This window comes from Sinohyriopsis cumingii, chromosome 8, assembly GCF_028554795.1.
Source record: "Sinohyriopsis cumingii isolate HCF-2022 chromosome 8, ASM2855479v2, whole genome shotgun sequence".
Taxonomy (NCBI): domain Eukaryota; kingdom Metazoa; phylum Mollusca; class Bivalvia; order Unionida; family Unionidae; genus Sinohyriopsis; species Sinohyriopsis cumingii.
Window position 1 is genome coordinate 13,841,379 of NC_142968.1, and position 20,762 is coordinate 13,862,140.

At 38.2% G+C, this 20,762-nt stretch overlaps 1 protein-coding gene across 5 annotated transcripts in view; it reads left to right on the forward strand.

Annotated features, from left to right (window-relative positions):
• The window catches only part of LOC149793008 (uncharacterized), a 51,076-nt gene that overhangs the window by 11,788 nt on the left and 18,526 nt on the right, over positions 1 to 20,762 (forward strand). The window contains exon 1 of one of the 5 annotated variants that reach the window (XM_089966878.1): positions 4,127 to 4,172. The exons of 3 other annotated variants lie outside the window; for them this stretch is intronic. In XM_089966878.1, coding sequence (XP_089823004.1) covers positions 4,136 to 4,172 — 37 coding nt within the window. In that variant the 5' untranslated portion in view covers positions 4,127 to 4,135. Of the gene's footprint in view, positions 1 to 4,126; positions 4,173 to 4,554; positions 4,676 to 20,762 lie in introns of those variants that run through there. One more of the 5 variants, XM_089966879.1, reaches the window with a different exon arrangement.

The window sequence follows — 20,762 nt, forward strand, 5'->3', positions numbered from 1 at the left end:
TTGTACTCAGCACAAGTGGTAAGCTCCAAGAATTGTTGTTGAGAGAAGAAAAACTTGAACTTGACAAGTGTCTTCAAACTTGCCGAGCATTTGAACAGTCAAATAGACATGTGCAAGAAATCAGACAAGACAAAGTACATGATTCGGTGAACAAAGTTGATAACGCGAAACCACGATCACAAGCAGGTGTATCTGGTACTGGATTGGTAAGACCGAAACTTAAGTGCGGTTTCTGTGGACTGTTTCATGAACGAAGCAAAGAAAAATGTCCAGCCTGGGGAAAGAGATGTAACAACTGTGGTGTAAAGAACCATTTCAAATCATGCTGCAAGAAAGTGCAAACAGTTGACCAAAATGACAAGCCCGAAGAAGCTACAGAAGAAGAATTCTGGCTTAACTACATTGACAGTTCGATCAATTCAAAGGCAAAAGCCAAAATGATTGTAAATGACTGTGATGTAACATTTCACATTGACACTGGGGCCCAGGTAAATACAATCCAACAGAGATTTGTCCGAAAATCTCAGAGAATACAGAAAGTGTCACATCTCAGAATGTGGAACAAGTCAACAGCGAAATCCTTAGGGGAGGCAACTCTGACAGTGACAAACCCAGTGAACAATGAAACTTATAACGTAACTTTTGTAATTGTGCCAAATGAGCTAGATTGCTTGCTAGGTTTGAAAGCGGTTCAAGAACTGAAACTGGTCACAATTAACACCGATAACTTTATCGGAAGCGTCAAACGCCACCTCGGAGATCTTGGTGAAGTGAACCTCAGACTCACAGATGATGCAAAACCCAGGGCATTGCCAGCTCGCAACATACCGCTGGCAGTGAGAACTGAGGTGAAAGAACAAATTGACCTACTGACAGAACGCGGCATTTTAATACCAGTTACAGAACCAACTGAATGGGTTAGCCAGATGGCAATTACAAAGAAGAGCAATGGATCGTGGAGGATATGTTTAGATCCTCAACCGCTGAACAAAGTGTTAGTGAGAGAACGATATAGACTTCCAACTTTTGATGACGTAGTTCCAGGATTACATAATGCCAAAGTATTCACGAAACTCGATGTGCAAGAAGCATATTGGCATATTAGACTTGATGAAAAATCCAGTCTACTTACTACTATGATAACACCGTTTGGAAGATACAGATGGGCTCGACTACCGTTCGGACTGAATGTATCCAGTGAAATATTTCAGCGGAAACTGAATGAAGCTCTTAGCGACCTTGAAGGCATATTTACAATTGCGGATGATATTATCATCGTTGGTTGTGGTGATAATGAAATAGCAGATCAGAAAGACAATGATGAAAAGCTGGCAAAGCTTTACAAACGCTGTGAAGAGAGGCACATTGTTTTGAATGAAGGAAAGAAGGATATGGGCCCAGAAATCACTTTCCATGGACACAGAATCACACCACAAGGTATCAAGCCAGATAACGATAAAATCAAAGCTGTTCTTGAAATGAATGCTCCGACGGACGTTACTGAAATCAAACGATTTTGTGGATTGGTACAGTATATGGCTAAATTTGTGCCAAATCTGTCTGAGACTCTTGAACCATTGAGAAACCTGACTAGAAAGAAGACACCGTGGAAATGGACAAAACAATGCACGGAAGCTTTTGAAAGAGTGAAACAACTGTTAAAGCAAACAGATGTGTTAGCAATCTACGATCCGAATAAGGACTTGGTACTACAAGTTGATAGTAATAAAGATGGCCTAGGAGCTGCTCTGCTGCAAGATGGACACCCACTTGAGTTTGCATCAAGATCTTTGAAACCAGCTGAAAGGAACTGGGCACAAATAGAAAAAGAAGCGCTTGCAGTATTGTATGGGCTAGAGAGGTTCGATCAGTACACATATGGTCGCCCAGTGATTGTTGAAAACGACCATAAACCTCTGGAAACCATCCTGAAGAAACCACTCAGTCAAGCACCAAAGCGGCTACAAGACATTCTAATGAAGATGTTTAGATACAATGTTACGTTTCGGTACGTCAAAGGATCTGAATTAATCATTGCGGACACACTAAGTCGTGCTTATAGTTTGTCAGATGACACTGAACTGACTAGGCTGAAAGTATGTGAGGTCGAAATGTTTGATAAAATTCCGGATGCGCGAATTACAGAAATCAGGAGAGAAACTGCCAAAGACACAACTTGTCAGTTGTTGATTGACCGTATTATAGAAGGATGGCCCAAAAACAAAAATGACCTAAAGCCTGAAGTGAGACCTTATTTCTCTATCAGAGACACACTGAGCTTTTATGACGGTATAATACTGAAAGGGGAAGCTGTTTTAATTCCAAAAGCTTGGAGAGGACAAATTAAAGAACGTTTACATAGTGCCCACCTTGGCTTTGACAGTATGGTTAGGAGAGCACGAGGAACCGTTTTCTGGCTGGGAATGAATCAAGAAATAAGACAATTAGCAGACAATTGTGAACACTGCATGGAGAGAAAGCCAAAACTCCAGAAAGAGCCCCTGCGGCAACATGATGACGGCAACTACCCATGGGAGAAAATTGGGTTAGACTTGTTTGAAATACAGGGTAGAAACTATTTGCTGGCGATTGATTATTACTCAAATTTTATAGACGTTGATTTACTCACCACAACATCATCAAGTCAAGTCATTATCAAACTCAAGAAGCAGTTTGCGCAATTTGGAATACCTAGAATAATCATCAGCGATGGTGGACCACAATTTACGTCTGACGAATTCGGTCAGTTCACGAAACAGTGGGGCATTCAACATCACGTGACTTCTCCTCATCACCCAAAGTCAAATGGCAAAGCCGAAGCCGGTGTGAAGATTATAAAAGGCATGATGGTTAAATGCCTGAACTCTAGGACTGATCAGTACGAAGCACTGCTAGAACTAAGGAATACTCCAAGACAGGACACTGGTCTAAGTCCGGCCCAAATGATGTTTGGGAGAGAAACAAGATCAATGCTACCTTTGGTTCAAAAGAAGTCGCCCAGAAACAAGAAGCGAGATGCTAGGAAGGACTGTATCAAGAAAAGTTATGACCGCAGTGCTAGAATTAAACTAAAACTTGAAAACAGTCAGCCTGTATATTTCCGACACAAACCAGATAAACCCTGGAGAAAAGGTGTTATTACAGAATCAAACGACCGAAACTGTATTGTAACTTCAACGGATGGTGTTCAATACAAGAGAAATAGTGAACACATAAGACCGACATCAATCCCAGTACAAATCCGCGATAAATCACCGGAAAGAACAACTGTACAGGAGCAAACGGCTGACACGCATGTAAAGGAACCTGATCAGAGGCGTCCCGTACCAGAGTCGACATGCCTGGAATCAGCGACTACACCAGTTATAAGACCCAGGCGCGAAGTGAAGACGCCAACCTATCTCAAAGACTATCTGAGGTTTTGAGTCAGTTTTATGCAGTTGTGAGGGACATAATAATCCCCTGTAGCGATCTAGAAATGTTTTCAAGTGTTACAGTTATTGTTAGCTAAATTAGTTGAATTTATTTGCATTGCATTTTGATGACTGCATAGTATAAAATCCTGTCTTCTTTAAATCATTTTCAGTTAAAGTCTAGTCAATAATTTTTATCTAAGTCAAAAAATCCAAAGCCAGTACTTTTTGTAACTGTAAATTTTATAACCTGTTAACTTGTTCATAAATTGATGTTTTGTTTAGATCTCAATTAGTTTCGTTAGAGAAAAAGGGATGTTGATATGATCTAAGAAAGACAACTGTTACTCTCTATTCTGTAGTGGTCTTGAAGGAGTTACCTTCGTGTGTGTTGATTAAACACGTGACTTGTGTTTTCGTCTACGAGCTATTCTTTTGAAGATATCACCACTTATGATGATACAAGCATGCTTTCAACACATATATGAACATAGAAATTAAACCACTTATTAAATCCACATGAAAAGCAAATTTGTAGTTGTCATTATTTTTCTTTGCTTGATTCGACATTGTAAATATCGGAAGCAGACGACTTATGTATGTACATCTGTAATCGCGATGCACCCCTTTGTTGAAAATGGACTTGTTCAGAAACTGGAAATGGATCCGAGCAATTATCCGTCCCTTACACTGAAAACTTCCGTTAAGCATGAAAGCCGCACATGGTGACGGGGTTAGGGCCACTCTACTCGGAGTCAGGTTAGAAACTCTAAATCAATGAATGAATTAACTAAGTTCCTTGCACTTTTTATCACATTAAAGTTTCCATTGTTTAAATCGGTTGGGGAGTACAAACAAACGGGTTTGTATTATCAGACTATAGTGTTAGGACTTGTCGGCCTGGTGTCAGGATAATGTGACTGGGAGGGACATCATGCTACATGTCTGCAGTGCTAGACATCACTATAAACGGCCACACTGCAGATATCGTAGCCATATGACTGAAAAATTGTTAAAGCTACGTTAAAAATCCTAATCACACACACACACACACTACGCAGTGCGCTCACTGTGTGAGAAGGGTATATAGTGTTATTCGATTTGATTCTGTACGTTTTGACAATGTCAATTCCCAAACAAGCATGCCCCAAGTGTAATACCTGTGAACACGTACCCGGAACATAAAATGCCATGCTAGCTGTATTGATCAGACGACACTCATTACAGTTTCATCAGTTTTAGGAGCTATATGAAATGTACAGGTAATGTTTTTCTTATATTTTTGGGGGGGATAACACTTGCATACAGTTTGTTATAGAAACTGGTCCAAATCACACGATTAAAATGTCAATGCAGAGAAAAATGTAAGAAAATATTAGCCAGGAAGCATTCAAAATCTTCAGTTGGCGGCGCAAATGGAACGTAGATTAAAACATATCATTACACATTTGCTAATGGCTGAATGTTTTCCTAATCCTTATTCATACTGTATTCAAATAGAATTGATTCATGTTGGGAGCATATACTGGGTTGTTGCTAATGAATATATATATATATATATATATATATATATATATATATATATATATATATATATATATTGTTTACAGTGGTCACAGTGGGTTATCTCCCATATAGTTGGAGTTTCCTCTGATCCTTCCCACTCTATCTGAGATAGTTTGACATTATGTTTTTGTGTGGGTCTTAGCCAATTGCTTGATTGAAAAGCTGGAATACACAGTGTTAACGATGTTTTTGCTGGTGTCATTTGACTACCCCATTGACATGCACTTTCTGTGCAATGAATCTAGCTTTCTCTAGGTTGCTGCGATAGCAAAAAAACAGACAAGAGATCTGCGCTTGTTTTTCAGCCTGATATTTCTGGTAGCGGAAATGTCAGGAAAAAAGGTGGAGATCTACTTTTTGGTCTATGACAGTGACAGATTTCTGGTCGTTGTTTCAAAATAAATATGTTGAGAATTTTGGTTCTTTTTATTTTTCTACAAATATTATGTGACTTTAATATTTTAGAATTTTTTTCGTCAACAACATAGGAAAGGTTGTTGTTGATATAATGTGAGCACATTATTTGCAAATAGCTGCATTTGGGCAATGCAGATAGTGAGTTCTAGGCCAAATCTCATGAACATTTGGCCTCATCTGTGAATGAATTTAAGACCTCACAAATATTATACTTGAAATTTCTGATAAAATAACTCATCTTTCTATTGAGTTTACGCAGGTATAGGTTGATGCAAATTTGTTTATGTTTGCCACACCCCTTTAGTTAGCGGCTACATATACAGGTGAATTCCAACTTTTGGATAGGTAATTGGCTCAAACCCCCTCACCACAGTTATTAGGACTTTATGGTCATAAAATAAGTAATAGAAATGAGTGACAAGCATCAAGCTATGTAAAACTCAACTAATAATTTATTGCGCCAGAATACAAAGTGAAAATGTAAAAAAAAGAAAAAAGAGAACTTTTGGTATTGCATGTTGAATCCCAAATAATCCTAGAAGTAGAGACACAAATTCTAATGAATAATGTTCTGAATAAACCTTAATGGAAATCCAAATTAAATCCAACACAGGAAGTGTTGATATGCCAGTGGTGGCATGTGTATTGATGATGTACAGACAGTCTTTGTTGAATCAGATTACCATAATGCAATCCAGGAATATATCCTTATTTGAAATTTCTCTATAAATTCAAGTCTCTATTTCCAAGAATGTTATATTTGATGAGCACTCTGTATTTTCACTGAATAATGAAGTTGAATAAATAAATTCCAACCCAAATGAACTACTGGACACAACAATAATACAATTGATTCTGCTAAGATCTTAAAGCAGGAATGAATGATTTTTAGAAGAAGAAGATTTCAGAGTCCTCTACATGACCTCATGTCACAATTAGCATTTTCTATAAATAACAACTACATGTATTACCTAATGGAAAATAATCCAGAAGGTTCCAAATATGTTTAGAAAATAAAACCTTAGTGATAATAAAGAGTCTGTTTCTAAAATCATAAAATAAAATGTAGTAAACAACAGGTAGATCCATCATTTCATGGAGAATTTCCAATAGTTCTAGACTCAGATTGAGATAAAGATGTTTTTAATAAACCAAAATCAATGATTAAGGTCACGTATAAAATTGAGCTTGATTTTGGACAAGATCAAGTCCAAAATGCAATTATCCATAGCATATAATGAAAAGAAACACTTAAAAAAACATACAAAAATGCCCCCAGTATAAATTAACTATACTTAACATACCATAAATGTCTAAATATCTTAAAAGGGTGGAATTGGATGGGAGGGTCAGAGGAAACTCTATTTCCCATGATCAGCAGCACTTTAAATTAACACTATCAAACCAGCATTTTGCGAGTTATAATTCTGTTTTAGCTATTTAGCTAGTATAGTGTAATGCTGAAAAGAAAATGCACTATTAAGAACACCCACACCCACACCCATGGTCAAGGCTGGAGTTGGTGGGGTTTGCAGGGTTTCTGGGCCACCTCCCCAGGCAAAAAAACAAACCAGACACACACATACACACGCACAAATGTACAGTTACTGGTCACTGGTTTATTGGGTGTTATGCACACTTTAAGTAAATTGAAACATACTTTACTTTGGTGCCCTTTTTTGGAAAGCCCGGACCCTTTTGAATATTGGATCCACTACCCATGCCCAGCACCTGACCTGATCCGGCCAGCCCATTATAAAACGAAAAGCATCAAGGATATAAAATTTCAAAACATGAAGTGTAGTGTATACAGCTTGGTCTTACTAAAGATATGCCCCTCTCAAAGACTGCTTGTACCACTTGGTCACTTTCAGTTCAAGGATTTCAAAGGTAAATTGGAAGAAATATGACCGGAAATTGAATTAGAAGTTACTTTAATAACAGCGAAGATTTTCAAGGTCTGCCTTATATAACCATGATAACCAGTGATAATGAAACAGTGAAACTGCAGAGCAGAACTAAACCTCTTTCCTTTGCTGGTTATCCAGGTTATTTAAAGCAAATATAGCAGTTCTTAAAGTAACTTTTATTCAATTTATTTACTGCATGATTGGTGGGTGTAATTTGGATTATAGAGTGGCCTTACTTTGGATGTGTACCTCTCAAAAGACTGCTAGTGCTGCTTGGTCATTTTCATTTGCTGAATTTCAAAGCTTACTTGCAATAAAACAACTGATAACCTTTTATTTTATATAATTCATTGACTGCATGCACTTTTAAGCTGGTGTTGTCTACTGTGCAGAATTAATTTCCCTTGTTTAAATAACTGCTAAAGTTAGTGTACTTTGGAGTTGTTCAGGCTCATTTGCTTGACTGCTAAAGTTAATGTACTTTGGAGTTGTTCAGGCACATTTGCTTGACTGCTAAAGTTAATGTACTTTGGAGTTGTTCAGGCTCATTTCCGTGACTGCTAAGGTAAATGTACTTTGGAGCTGTTCAGGCTCATTTGCTTGACTGCTAAAGTTCATGTACTTTGGAGTTGTTCAGGCACATTTGCTTGACTGCTAAAGTTAGTGTACTTTGGAGGTGTTCAGGCTCATTTGCTTGACTGCTAAAGTTAATGTACTTTGGAGTTGTTCAGGCACATTTGCTTGACTGCTAAAGTTAGTGTACTTTGGAGTTGTTCAGGCTCATTTGCATACTGCTAAAGTTAGTATACTTTGCAGTTGTTCAGGCTCATTTGCTTGACTGCTAAAGTTAGTGTACTTTGGAGCTGTTCAGGCTCATTAGCTTGACTGCTAAAGTTAATGTACTTTGGAGTTGTTCAGGCACATTTGCTTGACTGCTAAAGTTAATGTACTTTGCAGTTGTTCAGGCTCATTTGCTTGACTGCTAAAGTTAATGTACTTTGGACTAGTTCAGGCTCATTTACTTGACTGCTAAAGTTAATGTACTTTGGACTAGTTCAGGCTCATTTGCATGACTGCTAAAGTTAATGTACTTTGGAGGTGTTCAGGCTCATTTGCATGACTGCTAAAGTTAATGTACTTTGGAGTTGTTCAGGCACGTTTGCATGACTGCTGAAGTTAATGTACTTTGGAGTTGTTCAGGCATATAGGATTAGGCATTTTTATCAGCTGTCTGCTTCAGATAGTGCATAGTTTCCCTAATTACCAACTATAAAGAAATTTTCAGTCACAGCACATGAAAGTAGCATAGAGGTCTGCCAATGTTCTCAACATTGTGCGGGCAACTTCACATTATCCTGGTCCCTCTCTCAGAAGTACATAATAACAGTAGAGCAGAACTTTTTGTCAAGCTCTTCAGTTTCGGAGGTAACTGATTCTTGCACGTTAGTATTGATGTAGTCTGCAAACCATGGTGCCAAAATAGAAGTAATTGGTTTTGAAAAACAATATAAATTATGACGCTTGGTCATTCCAATGGATGTGTTACAAAAATAGCTTAGTTGGTCTGAATACCATATCAAGTGATTATGGTTGACTGGTGAGGCATTCCAAATAGCAGCCCTCTAGCTAAAGGAGCAGAACAATATTAGCAAAATTAATATCATCAGCCATTTGTATCTGCTTCATTACGGCAAGCAGCTTGAGCAAATTTTACCATTTAACATAGTTCTTTCTTACCGTCTTCTTGATATATTCCTTATCTTTAATTTATTTATGCTTTATCATTCATAAATAAAGACTCTTTACTTTCCATCATTACCAGCTAACACACAGCCATTATTTATTTATTCTCAACTGTGCACATTACATTTCGAAATGATAGATGGAAACATTAGAACATGAAGCAAGGTACATTTAGAGTCTGAAACTTAAAAAAAATAATGCATACAGTCAGAAACAATTAGCAGTCTTGTGGTAACTGGTTGTATGTGGCAGCTGGTGCAGACCTTCTGTCATAGACTTGAATTCCTGAAAGAAATATGCTTCCTTTATTTTATTACATTAATGCATGTTAATGAATTGTCTAGGTTTTTGGTGTTAAATCTCAACTTCTTTTTTTTCTCCACTAAAAATGGTCTGTTCACAGTTTTACTGTAATATTCAGGAGCAACAGTTTTTTATGAAATGTACAATTTCTCTACGTAATAACAAAGCGTTTATTTGTAAAATGTTTTTTGGATAGGATCAAATACTTGCAATAATTCTGGATGTTGGTTAGCATCCAGACATAATTTACTGAATCGGATTTAAAGGATGGAGAAAAAAGAAAATGTGTGCCCCTCCCAATCCTGTAGTTTTAAAATTGTTAGAAAAAAAATGTGTGCCCCTCCCAATCCTGAAGTTTTAAAATTCTTATAAAAAAATGTGTACCCCTCCCAATCCTGAAGTTTTAAAATTCTTTTTAAAAAAATGTGTACCCATCCCAATCCTGAAGTTTTAAAATTGTTATAAATAAAATGTGTGCCCATCCCAATCCTGAAGTTTTAAAATTCTTTTTTAAAAAAATGTGTGCTCCTCCCCTTTCTGCATTTTTAAAATTCTGCAAAGTATTTCCAACCAATTTACAACAAAAAGAATATTTGTTAACTTAAAAATGGGAAAGAGGTGGAACTTAATCATGATAATAATAATACTCACATCCTCAAAAGATGATGACGATGATGATGATGATGATGATGATGATGATGACTTTTTAATAAACAATTATCATGTGATTCAGGAAAAAGTCAAAGTTTAATTAGAAATGATTTTAGGAAAAAGTAGCAGTCATCCTGTAGGTACAGTACATCACTGAACCATGAATAAAATGATAAATTTGAAGTGTGTTGAACTTTTTACTTCAAAATATATGAAAATATTACATCTATCATAATGCAGCTAGCTACTAAAAAAGGTTAATTTTAAGTCTGGTTACCGTTGGGATAACACCAACTGCTTCTCCTGGGCAGATAGTCTTAAAGACATGGGGAATTCACTGCAAGATTTTTTAATACTGTCTACCATACATACTTGCTTATAATGTTCCACTTCTATTAAATACCATCCATACTTGCTTATAATGTTCCACTTCTATTAAATACCATACATACTTGCTTATAATGTTCCACTTCTATTAAATACCATACGTACTTGCTTATAATGTTCCACTTCTATTAAATACCATACATACTTGCTTATAATGTTCCACTTTTATTAAATACCATACATACTTGCTTATAATGTTCCACTTTTATTAAATACCATACATACTTGCTGATAATGTTCCACTTCTATTAAATACCATACATACTTGCTCATAATGTTCCACTTCTATTAAATACCATACGTACTTGCTTATAATGTTCCACTTCTATTAAATACCATACGTACTTGCTTATAATGTTCCACTTCTATTAAATACCATACATACTTGCTTATAATGTTCCACTTCTATTAAATACCATACGTACTTGCTTATAATGTTCCACTTCTATTAAATACCATACATACTTGCTTATAATGTTCCACTTCTATTAAATACCATACATACTTGCTGATAATGTTCCACTTTTATTAAATACCATACATACTTGCTTATAATGTTCCACTTCTATTAAATACCATACATACTTGCTTATAATGTTCCACTGCTATTAAATACCATATATACTTGCTTATAAAACAAGTCCAGCTGCAAACTGCACAGACCCAGACCCAGACCCAGACCTGCCATCACATAATGATCCAGCAGATCTGGGTCTGTGCAGTTTGTTAGTAGTAGAACAAACAACATATACCCTGATCTGCAGGTGAATTATTGTTTGCAGTTTGCTTCAACCAGTAAGCAAGTATATATGGTAGTTGATGCAAATAAAATTTTATACCAATCAATGGGAGCCATTGTTAAAATATTGTGCTATTTTAAATATGAAAACATTGTATATTCACAAAAACATATATGTATAAACAAAGTGAATATCTTTTTATAAGACTTTGAATAGCAGCAGGGAGGGCGAATCATACAAGTTTTTTCCGTCTAAAAACCTTTCTATCAATAATTTTTACAAAACTAACTCTTATTTTGGAAAATAAACCCTTTATTTTAGTAAACACGACAATAAAGGTGTCTATTTGTTAAAATAAAGGGTTTAATCCTATAATCTAGTCTTGGAAACCGTTATTGCTGCACAGATTACATAATAAAACCATCGTGATTTAGCGCCCTCCCTGCTGTTCTCGGGATATTTTTTAACAAAATAACGTATCAAGTCCAACTTGATATCGTGTTCTGGGATCGTGTAAATTTATCGTCACAAACCCGTGTGGTTTTCGTTGAGCATGACTAAAGAAATTTTTGAATTTATTTAGGTCCATATCTCCGCTGCACCAAGTCTGATGAATATTTCTCAGAGTGTGCACATCAACTCCATTGAACACCGCGAGAACGTTACAGTTATCTCTGATCACTTTTGGAATTTGTGTATAATGTTGAGTTACATAAATCACATCTGTGTTTTTATGTCTACCACGGGAGAATATTCTTGCCGGGTTTGCCTGCTTATCCAGCATAACATCATCGTACACAACTAGATTGTTAATTGACCCATCGATGTCATCTACGCCAGGTGCATCATTGATGTCAGTTATAAACTCAACTATGTCATCATCGCGTCCGGAAACAGAGTTTCCGATTGCTGCTTTTGCGCTCTCGTTAAAATCTTTTAACACATCATAGCATCGCTGGTCATCTGCAGACGGGGATACCAAATATAGCTTATCCCATTTCATCCATTTCATTATCAAATTCAACAGCAGCTGTGTTTTACCCGACCCAGATGGTCCTATGATAATCATACGGATAGAATTTGGTAACACACTATTATGTTTTACTGGTTCTTTTTTCTTCGTCACAGAAAAATCAGTAACTTCCATTTGTATACAAATGAATAATATTATGGATTTATATTGTGTGAAGTGCAAGGCACGAACCCCAACAAACGACCTAACAACGATTACAACAAAGAATAACAGAGAAGCACTTTCTGGTAGATGTGCTCGATGTGGCACAAAAAAATTTAGATTTCAAAAAAAAAGTTTAGCGGAGGTGACATCGCAGCCCAACTTGGAAAACTCCCTGGAGCTCCCTGGGCAAAGTATCCCAGGGAAAAACATCTTCCCAGATACAACTACTGCGGTCCCGGAACCAGACTTGACATCAGACTTGACAGCGACAACCAGCCCAAACCCGGCGAGTATCCGATAAACGCTATCGATGCAGCTTGTCATGTTCATGATGTAGCTTATAAAAATCATGATTTGCAACATAGACATATCGCAGATGTGAAATTAATTCTCGCGTTATCCGCGATAAAAAATAAATCTCTTAAAGAGTCACTCGCTAACTGGTTAATAAGATCCGCAATGAAATCTAAACTAGTATTAGGCGCTAGTAATTAATAACGATGCAAGCATTTCCAATGAAGTCGATTTATTATTCCCCGATCGGATACTGGAGAGGTAACGCAGCAATTAATAAACTCGCCAAGTCAGCGTCGGTAACAAGAGAGGTCGCCAAAAATTGGCTATCGAAACAGGCAATATGGCAAATTTATTTACCACCGCCCAAACAAATCAACTTCGTACATTTCGATGTTAGTGTACCCAACGAAGTTCATCAGGCTGACATACTATTTCTGCCACATGATGTTGTTCGTCGGAAAACATATAAATACGCGTTAACAGTGGTTGATGTTGCAAGTAGATACAAATATGCGGAACCGTTAACAACTAAAACGGCGTCTGAAGTAGCCGATGCGTTTAAACGAATTTATCAGCGAGGGTCTGGACCACAAGGTGGTCTACAATGGCCACATCTGCTACAAGTTGATCCTGGCAAAGAATTTCAAGGTGCAGTATCATCGCTGATGAAGCAACATAACGTTACCATACGACGAGGACACACTGAAATTCATCGTGATCAGGCAATCATTGAGAGATTTAATCGAACACTCGCCGAAAGATTATTTGGATATCAATACGCGAAAGAATTTATTCAAGATGCGAGATCGCGCGAATGGGTTGCAAGATTACCAAGTGTGATAACTGCGCTAAATAACGAGATCACCCGAGCCACTAACATGAAACCTGCCATCGCGGTCACAAAAAAATATATACCCAGTCAACGAAATATTGTTTCAACGCAGCCAGTGCTGGGTAATGTCACAGTTAGATATTTATATGAACCCGGCGAACTTGAAGGTGGTAAACGAAGAGCGACTGATCCCATTTGGAGTGTTACCACACATAAGATATCCACCGTGACAAGATCTACTGGCAGACCAGCAATCTACAGATTGGATTCAACTGCTCCTCAACGCGGATTCACCCGTGAGCAACTTCAGGTGATTCCTGATGATACACAATTACCACCCAAATCACTGAAGTGATTTCGATCACTAAAGTGATCCACACTTAAATAGCTGCAGCTGCGCCTCTGCGTCTATTACATTCAAGACAGGTCAACATGATATTTTCACGTGTGTGGCCAAGGTTGCTATTTTTTCTGTCTAACGTAAACTGTCTTGGGTCACTCTTCGGATATCTCCATAACATTACACAATTGCAATTCACGCAGCGATTACGTTGTTGACGTCGTAGCGTAATTACGAATTCAACATCCAAACGTTGGTCAAATTCCCGATTATTTTTTTTGTCGCTATGTTTGCAATCGGTTAATTTTTTTCTTATCACGGAATTCGTCGCTGACTCATCGACGGCTGATGTCGTTGATGTATCCAGCACAATTCTTCCCAGTTGAGACATTCTTCGCACTCTTGACACAGCTAAGTAAACTAAACTTGACCACTCGATGCGATCATCAACGATCCAAACTTTTGTGTCTTCGATGGTTAATCCCTGCGCTGAGTGAATTGTCATAGCGTATCCTAACATCCACGGGGATTTATTCGCGGCAAGTGCAGCATCAACACCAATATCAACTAACACAATGTCATTTAACACTAACTGCTGCTTTTCCGATTTTCCTGGAATATCAACATCGATATTTTGTAATCGTGTATCTGTTGGTCTATAACATAACGGTACCGGCAGCGTTGGAAATTTTTCTTTATGCAGTTGAAGTAATCGCTGCTGAAGTATGTCTCTGACTACTTTTCTACTTGCCACTATGAGATCACTTGGTTTCCACGCTTCCAGGAAGTCTCTCATGGGTGTCCTCGGAATTACCTTGCGCATAGCTACGCATTGAGTTTTATTATTCTGCAGCCTAATCAGCTTTTTAAACGTCTTTAGTCGCTCATCAAGTGCTCTAATGTCGTCGTCGATTTCTTCGTAATAATCAACAAAATTCTTCAACCAATCATGCGGAGATTCACCTGTAAACGGCGGTGGTTGGCCGTGATCACCGCACATAATAACCGCAGTATTAGTCGTCATCAACCATTCAAGAAACCTTTTTAGTGTATCCAGCGGCACAGTGTCTACTTCATCCCATAACGTATATGGGGGAATATACTTTGTGCCCATTCGCTCAGGAGTCAATTCACCTCCACTATATTTGAAAAAACTGTGATAAGTACAAGAATTAACTCCGCGTTGTTTCATTTCCCTGGCAAGTCTGTGTGTGGGAGTTAACACTATCATGTCAGAATTTCGAAATAGATTAATTGCTCGAGTTGTCTTACCACAACCGCCTGGTCCGTTTAGATAAACAGTTCTGTGTCTTGCAACAGGATCATGCACAAACGGTAGCGTTGACTTTGTCGAAGATATTTCAGTCATCGCTGATTCACGATAAATGTCTTTAATTTCAACATCAGCTGATTCACAATACTCGTGTAATCTCTCATTTTTCACTCTCCAGCAACCCCATGATGAAGATTCTGGTATGATGCTATTTACCAGCGGTAAGTATTTTCTTGCTATATAAAATGAATCCGTTGCAACTCTCACTGCGGTATCGGGGAATCTGTTTACCATCGATAGCAAATTTATAGAAACATAAGACAACATTGAGGACCTCAAATGTGTGTATTGGCATGATTCTCCATCAAGGTAACTAACAATCGTGCCTAATTTTTTTCCGTTCGACAACAACGCATCTTCGCGGTGACAAAATACATCTCTTGCGGCGGCGTCAGCTATTATATAATTCAATTCGGCATCATCGAGGATTAATCTGCTGTGATGTATCTTGTGATCAAATGCTGCACCCTGAGTAAATTTCCCTATTAATCTTTGTCCAAGATCCTTCGCTGCGCTTTCCCTGCTGCTGATGTAATTCTTAATCATTTCTGGAGTCCATTTTTCCATGATTTCTTTTTCAACAATTGGTGTTGGTAACCAAACTTCAGTTTGTCGGCGATAGCATATAATTGCTTCACCGACAGTCAGCGACGTTAGCACGCCACTGTCAAGCATATACCGCAGCAACACTATAGGAACCCAGCCTTTCTCTGCGAAATGTCTGCCGAACCACACATAGTTGATCGGGTGCAATTTCGTAGCAAATCGAAATGATGTCACCCGGGCGAATCCGGTCAAGTCAAAATCGGGTAGCGGACCATCAACGGATACTCTTGTCATCAAGTTGGTCGGATGTCCAAATCTAGCAAAATATTTATTGCATTCGCCGTACCCGAGAAAGCTTCCCGGGTAACACGCAGCCATATCTACGGATATCATGTCGCGGTAATCATACGGGGTATTCCACAATCTGCCGTGACCATATTCAACACAGCTCAGCTTGATATCCTCGAGGAATCTATCGCTGGTTGGTTTCCATGAGTTTCGTTCTCTGGCGATGTGCGCGGCAACACTAGGAACAGTAAAACAGCGCGTCAGTAACTGATCTAACGAGGCAGCGGAAACTGAGTATTTTTCCCGCGAGTGTTTTCATTTCGTGTTGTAACGACTCAGTTCGGTATACTTCTCCGTTGGGTCTCACAAACTGATCATATTCGGAATCTTCATCGCTTTTAAACAACCATACCGACACAGGATCTGTTTTGCTCGCTTCATAAATACTGTCGAATATGTTTCCGTGATAATATTTTACAACACGATCTCGCGGAAATATCCTAACTGATTCAGTCCAAGCATGACTGTTATGATCAATAATTTAAATCGGGGATCCGTAACAGTTGTATTTTGATTTGTATAATTCTTCTCCCGTCAACGATTTCACAGTTATAGGGAATCTCAATAGCCGTTCCAACGCAGCAACATCCGCTATTGATGCTCCGCTATCGCTGACTCGATTAGCCCATGTTGTTATCTTGGATTTTCTCGACGGCGTTAAACCGTTGCCCCGCGCTGCGTTGCTGAAATGTTCCATCACTCGCTCGGCTACACAATTCAACGTAGAAACGCTTGCGTTTCCAGAAAATCCTTTGGATTTTGTCGACGACGTAGTCGTGCACGCAGTCATTCGCATCGGAGCGACTTTATCAATTTTTGGTTTTTTTAACGCATACAGCCCGTAAATGACTGCAGATACAGGATACGCTCTAACATAATATGGACTATCAATTCCAACAAGCATTCCTGGTCTGCTATGACGACTTAACAAAACTGTTTTTCCGTTGCAAGGACAGGATCACGTTTATCACGTATAATCCATTTTTCCTCGCCGGTTTCATCAACGACTCTGGCTATAAATTTTATTAGTATACCGTATCTGTTATCATCAAGATATTCAATAATGTTGCTCGCACGCGTATCTGTCATTGTGCCATCGATGACATCATCGGAAAAATCTTTTTCCCCAAAAAGTTCTTCAAAAATATCTTCGAAACTCTCACGAATAATTTTATATGTCGAGAATACGTGAGATGCGCCATCGGCACGAAATTCTTGTTTCGCTCGCCCGATGATGTTATTTAACGTTGTTAAATTTTTTCGTTTCGCATCGCCGGTTAATCTATCAAGGTCAAATCTACCCCGGGCTGGTCTTATCGATGACAATCTGTCAAATTCTTCCATATATAACAGTAGGACAAATAGTGTCTAATTAAAAAAATGGCAAATATATATGCCTGAAAACTATTGTGGATGGAAAATCGCGGGAACTAAACAGCGATGCCAACGAAAATGTGTCGGAGAATATTGTGCATCTCACAATCAAAATTTCAAACGAGGATCCAATGGCGGAGTTACTTGTGCCATATGCGGTATTGCAGTCCGCGGAAAAACAAAATTGTGTTCAGGATGTGGCGGTAAAAGATTTCGTGAGCTCGTCAGGTATTACCGGCGCAAACACAATCGTATCTTTACAGAACAAGAATACGTCAACAGCCACCCGAACTACTATTTAAACAAACAAGAGGTATCTAGTATAGGCAAATGGAATTCAGAAGACACCCAATCTACGATAACTACGAATCCTCAGCAGACGGAACAGTTAGAAACTGCAGACTAAAAAAACCAATTGGAATTATCAATAACTGTGGTTATAAACAAATTAATGTCTGTAAATCCAGCAAGAAAAAAATTATCGTCTTCACAGATTCATTTTTGAGTGTTTTCATGGACCGATTCCTGCAGGATTAGTTATCGACCACATCAACAGAGATAAATTGGATAACCGTGTAGAAAACTTAAGGGTTGTTACTCCAAGTGAAAACTCCCGTAACAAAACAAGGGGTACTCAAAGGATTTCTTCGAGACCTGTTATTGCTGTTATGGACTCAGATGAAATAGAATTTCCATCAATGAATTCTGCCGCTAAATATTTCGGAATACACTCGGCATCAATCCATCGAAATATTAGTCTTGTAACAAAGACAGCATACTCGGAAAAGTACGATAAATTTATATCTTTTTATGAACCTGCCTAACCTTGACATCATATTAGAGACAAAAAAACGCTATAGGTATAATGAACGAGGAAACAGTTGCAACACTCACCGAAGAAATTAACGCTGTAAAAAAATTCGCAACATCAAGTGAAATTTTTAATTCCGCGTGGTTGCAGGATCAATACGATAGCATCGCAGAAGCTCGCGCACAAGGTTATAAAACTCATAAGCGCGAATACAGAATGGTAAAGATGCTCAATGATGAACTTCGATATAAAATTATTTGTCAACACCGAGACCAAATTAAGACTTTCGTGCCGGTAGCTCGCGTCATAAAAAGGATTCTCGACGACATCGGAAAAATATTCGAGCGAGAAAAACTTTCAAAGGCTCTTTCTGATCAGCTCGATAAATTACTCATCGACGAATAATTTCGGGGAAAAAATTCTTGATAATAATTTCTTGATAATAATTTCCTGATAATAATTTCTTGATAAAAATTTCCGAAAAATAATTACCGTAACAATTATTTTAGCGAACAATTGCAGCATTTTGACCAAAAAAAAATTTTTCGCATATTTTTTTTACCTTCGTCGTAACGCGAAACCCCACGGTAAAAAAAAAAGATTGCCTCGGAAACGCCCTGTGTTTCAGACTGGGAGCAACAACTGCGTCAACTTGACAAGGATTAACTTGATAACACTGTTATCATAATTCGTTCAAGAAATTTAAGCGCATCAACGGCGTGTATCGGTTGATCAACTTCATATTCGTCGTGGTATTCATGGTAGTCTTCAAGGATTCGATGGCATTTACCGTAGCCGTACATGATTCTGAAGAAATGTGATTTTTCATGATCGTCATACTCTTCTAAGAAACCATATCGGGAAAACTTCAGCGGCAACGACAGCGGCAGGTGATTATATGACTTGCTGCTGACGTGGCGTGGAAAGTACTTGACATTGTCAAACACTGACACGTAGTTGATTCCAACATACGATACCGTGTTGACGTTGCAACGTCGCCGACAACGAACATCTGAGAAACATGAAAATCTCATCACGTTATATTTGGGCAAATATGTATGTTTAAATGCAATATTAAGGAATATTTCCGCCCGCGAGAACGTCAACTAACTGCTCCCTGGTCAAACAAGAATGTGCATAGTTCAAAATTTCGTCATCGCTGAAGAACACGTAAATGTAATCACGGTCGCGCAATCATTCGATATCGTCACTGCTCAGCAATATTTTATCGGTGCCGCGTTGGAAATGCTCAGCATGGAAACGCTCTGCGTTTCCCACCCGTATCCGGGTATCTTTCAGCAGGTATCAAATATTTTCATTTCGCGTAAATGCGGCTCTGATCGCATCGGCAAGTTCTTTTCGGTCAAATATGTGCACGCGAACATGCTGGTAAAATCCTTTAGGATTTTCAGTCATTATATTTATTGTGTTTATTTAACATAATTTATCACGACGTTGCTGTTGCTGATTGAAATGTTTCCAACCGGGCTATCATCGGAATCACCTTGTGATTCCCAATCACTGGAATCACTGGAATCACAGCGTGATTCAGATTCAGATTCATATTCGGATTCAGATTCAGTTTCACAATCACTAACAATAAAATCACTGTCGGAATCACATTGTGCTGTCAGTGATTCATCTGAATCACTGTCAAAATCACTGTGAAATCGTTTCGAAGATTTCGTGGACATTATTATGTTATGGATATCGCTAATTGAAAGATTTCACCAGTAAATTTACACTGATTGTTTCCCCACGCAGGTCCAAGAGTCTGCCTTGTTGGTCAGTAACTTTAAAATTTATTCTTGTCAGCGTCGGATTATGACACCGCAACGATACTGGATTGATTGGCTCTTGCACAATCAAAATCCAGGCGGTTGTGTAGGAGTAAACGAATACAATATAAACCCTTGCTGGGCTTGATTCGATGTTGTCGTGTCTATGTTGTAACTGCCATCGATGACATCACATACAAGATTGACCGCGACGACATCAGTGATATTCACAATCCTGGGAGAGATGTGTCTGCCGTCACCGCTGGTGGAATTATTGTGTGTTAACATGGCAGGTTCCGGGAATGATCACTTGTGCGCTGCAAGAATATCCTCGAAGGATTGATCCAACAACGTGGATAACGACGTTAACATCTCAGGTACGTTATATCTGGGAAATCTAAAATTTTTTAATTCAGCCTCCGTTATTTTATAAATCTCCAGAAAATTTTTCTTCACGGGGGCATCAATTACCATCTGAACCAGTTGCCGGTTATAATATTTCATGTCGTCGATTATTTGATTTATTATCTCGATATGTTTGATAATTTTATCACGTGGACTATATAGATCAGAAATATGTTCCTGAAAGGATTGTTGTAGAAGTTTAAGTTGTTCTTTAAATAATTTGTTCATTTCTTTAAAATATACTTCAGCGGTCTCATTGGTGATGAGGACATATACTGAAAAAAGCCCCCTCTGATCGAGTGCGGTGAATTGCCAACTTACCCTAGTCCCCTTCCACAGTGAGACGTAAACATCGCTATAAGAAGATTTAGCTGGGTCTGAATTTCTCATA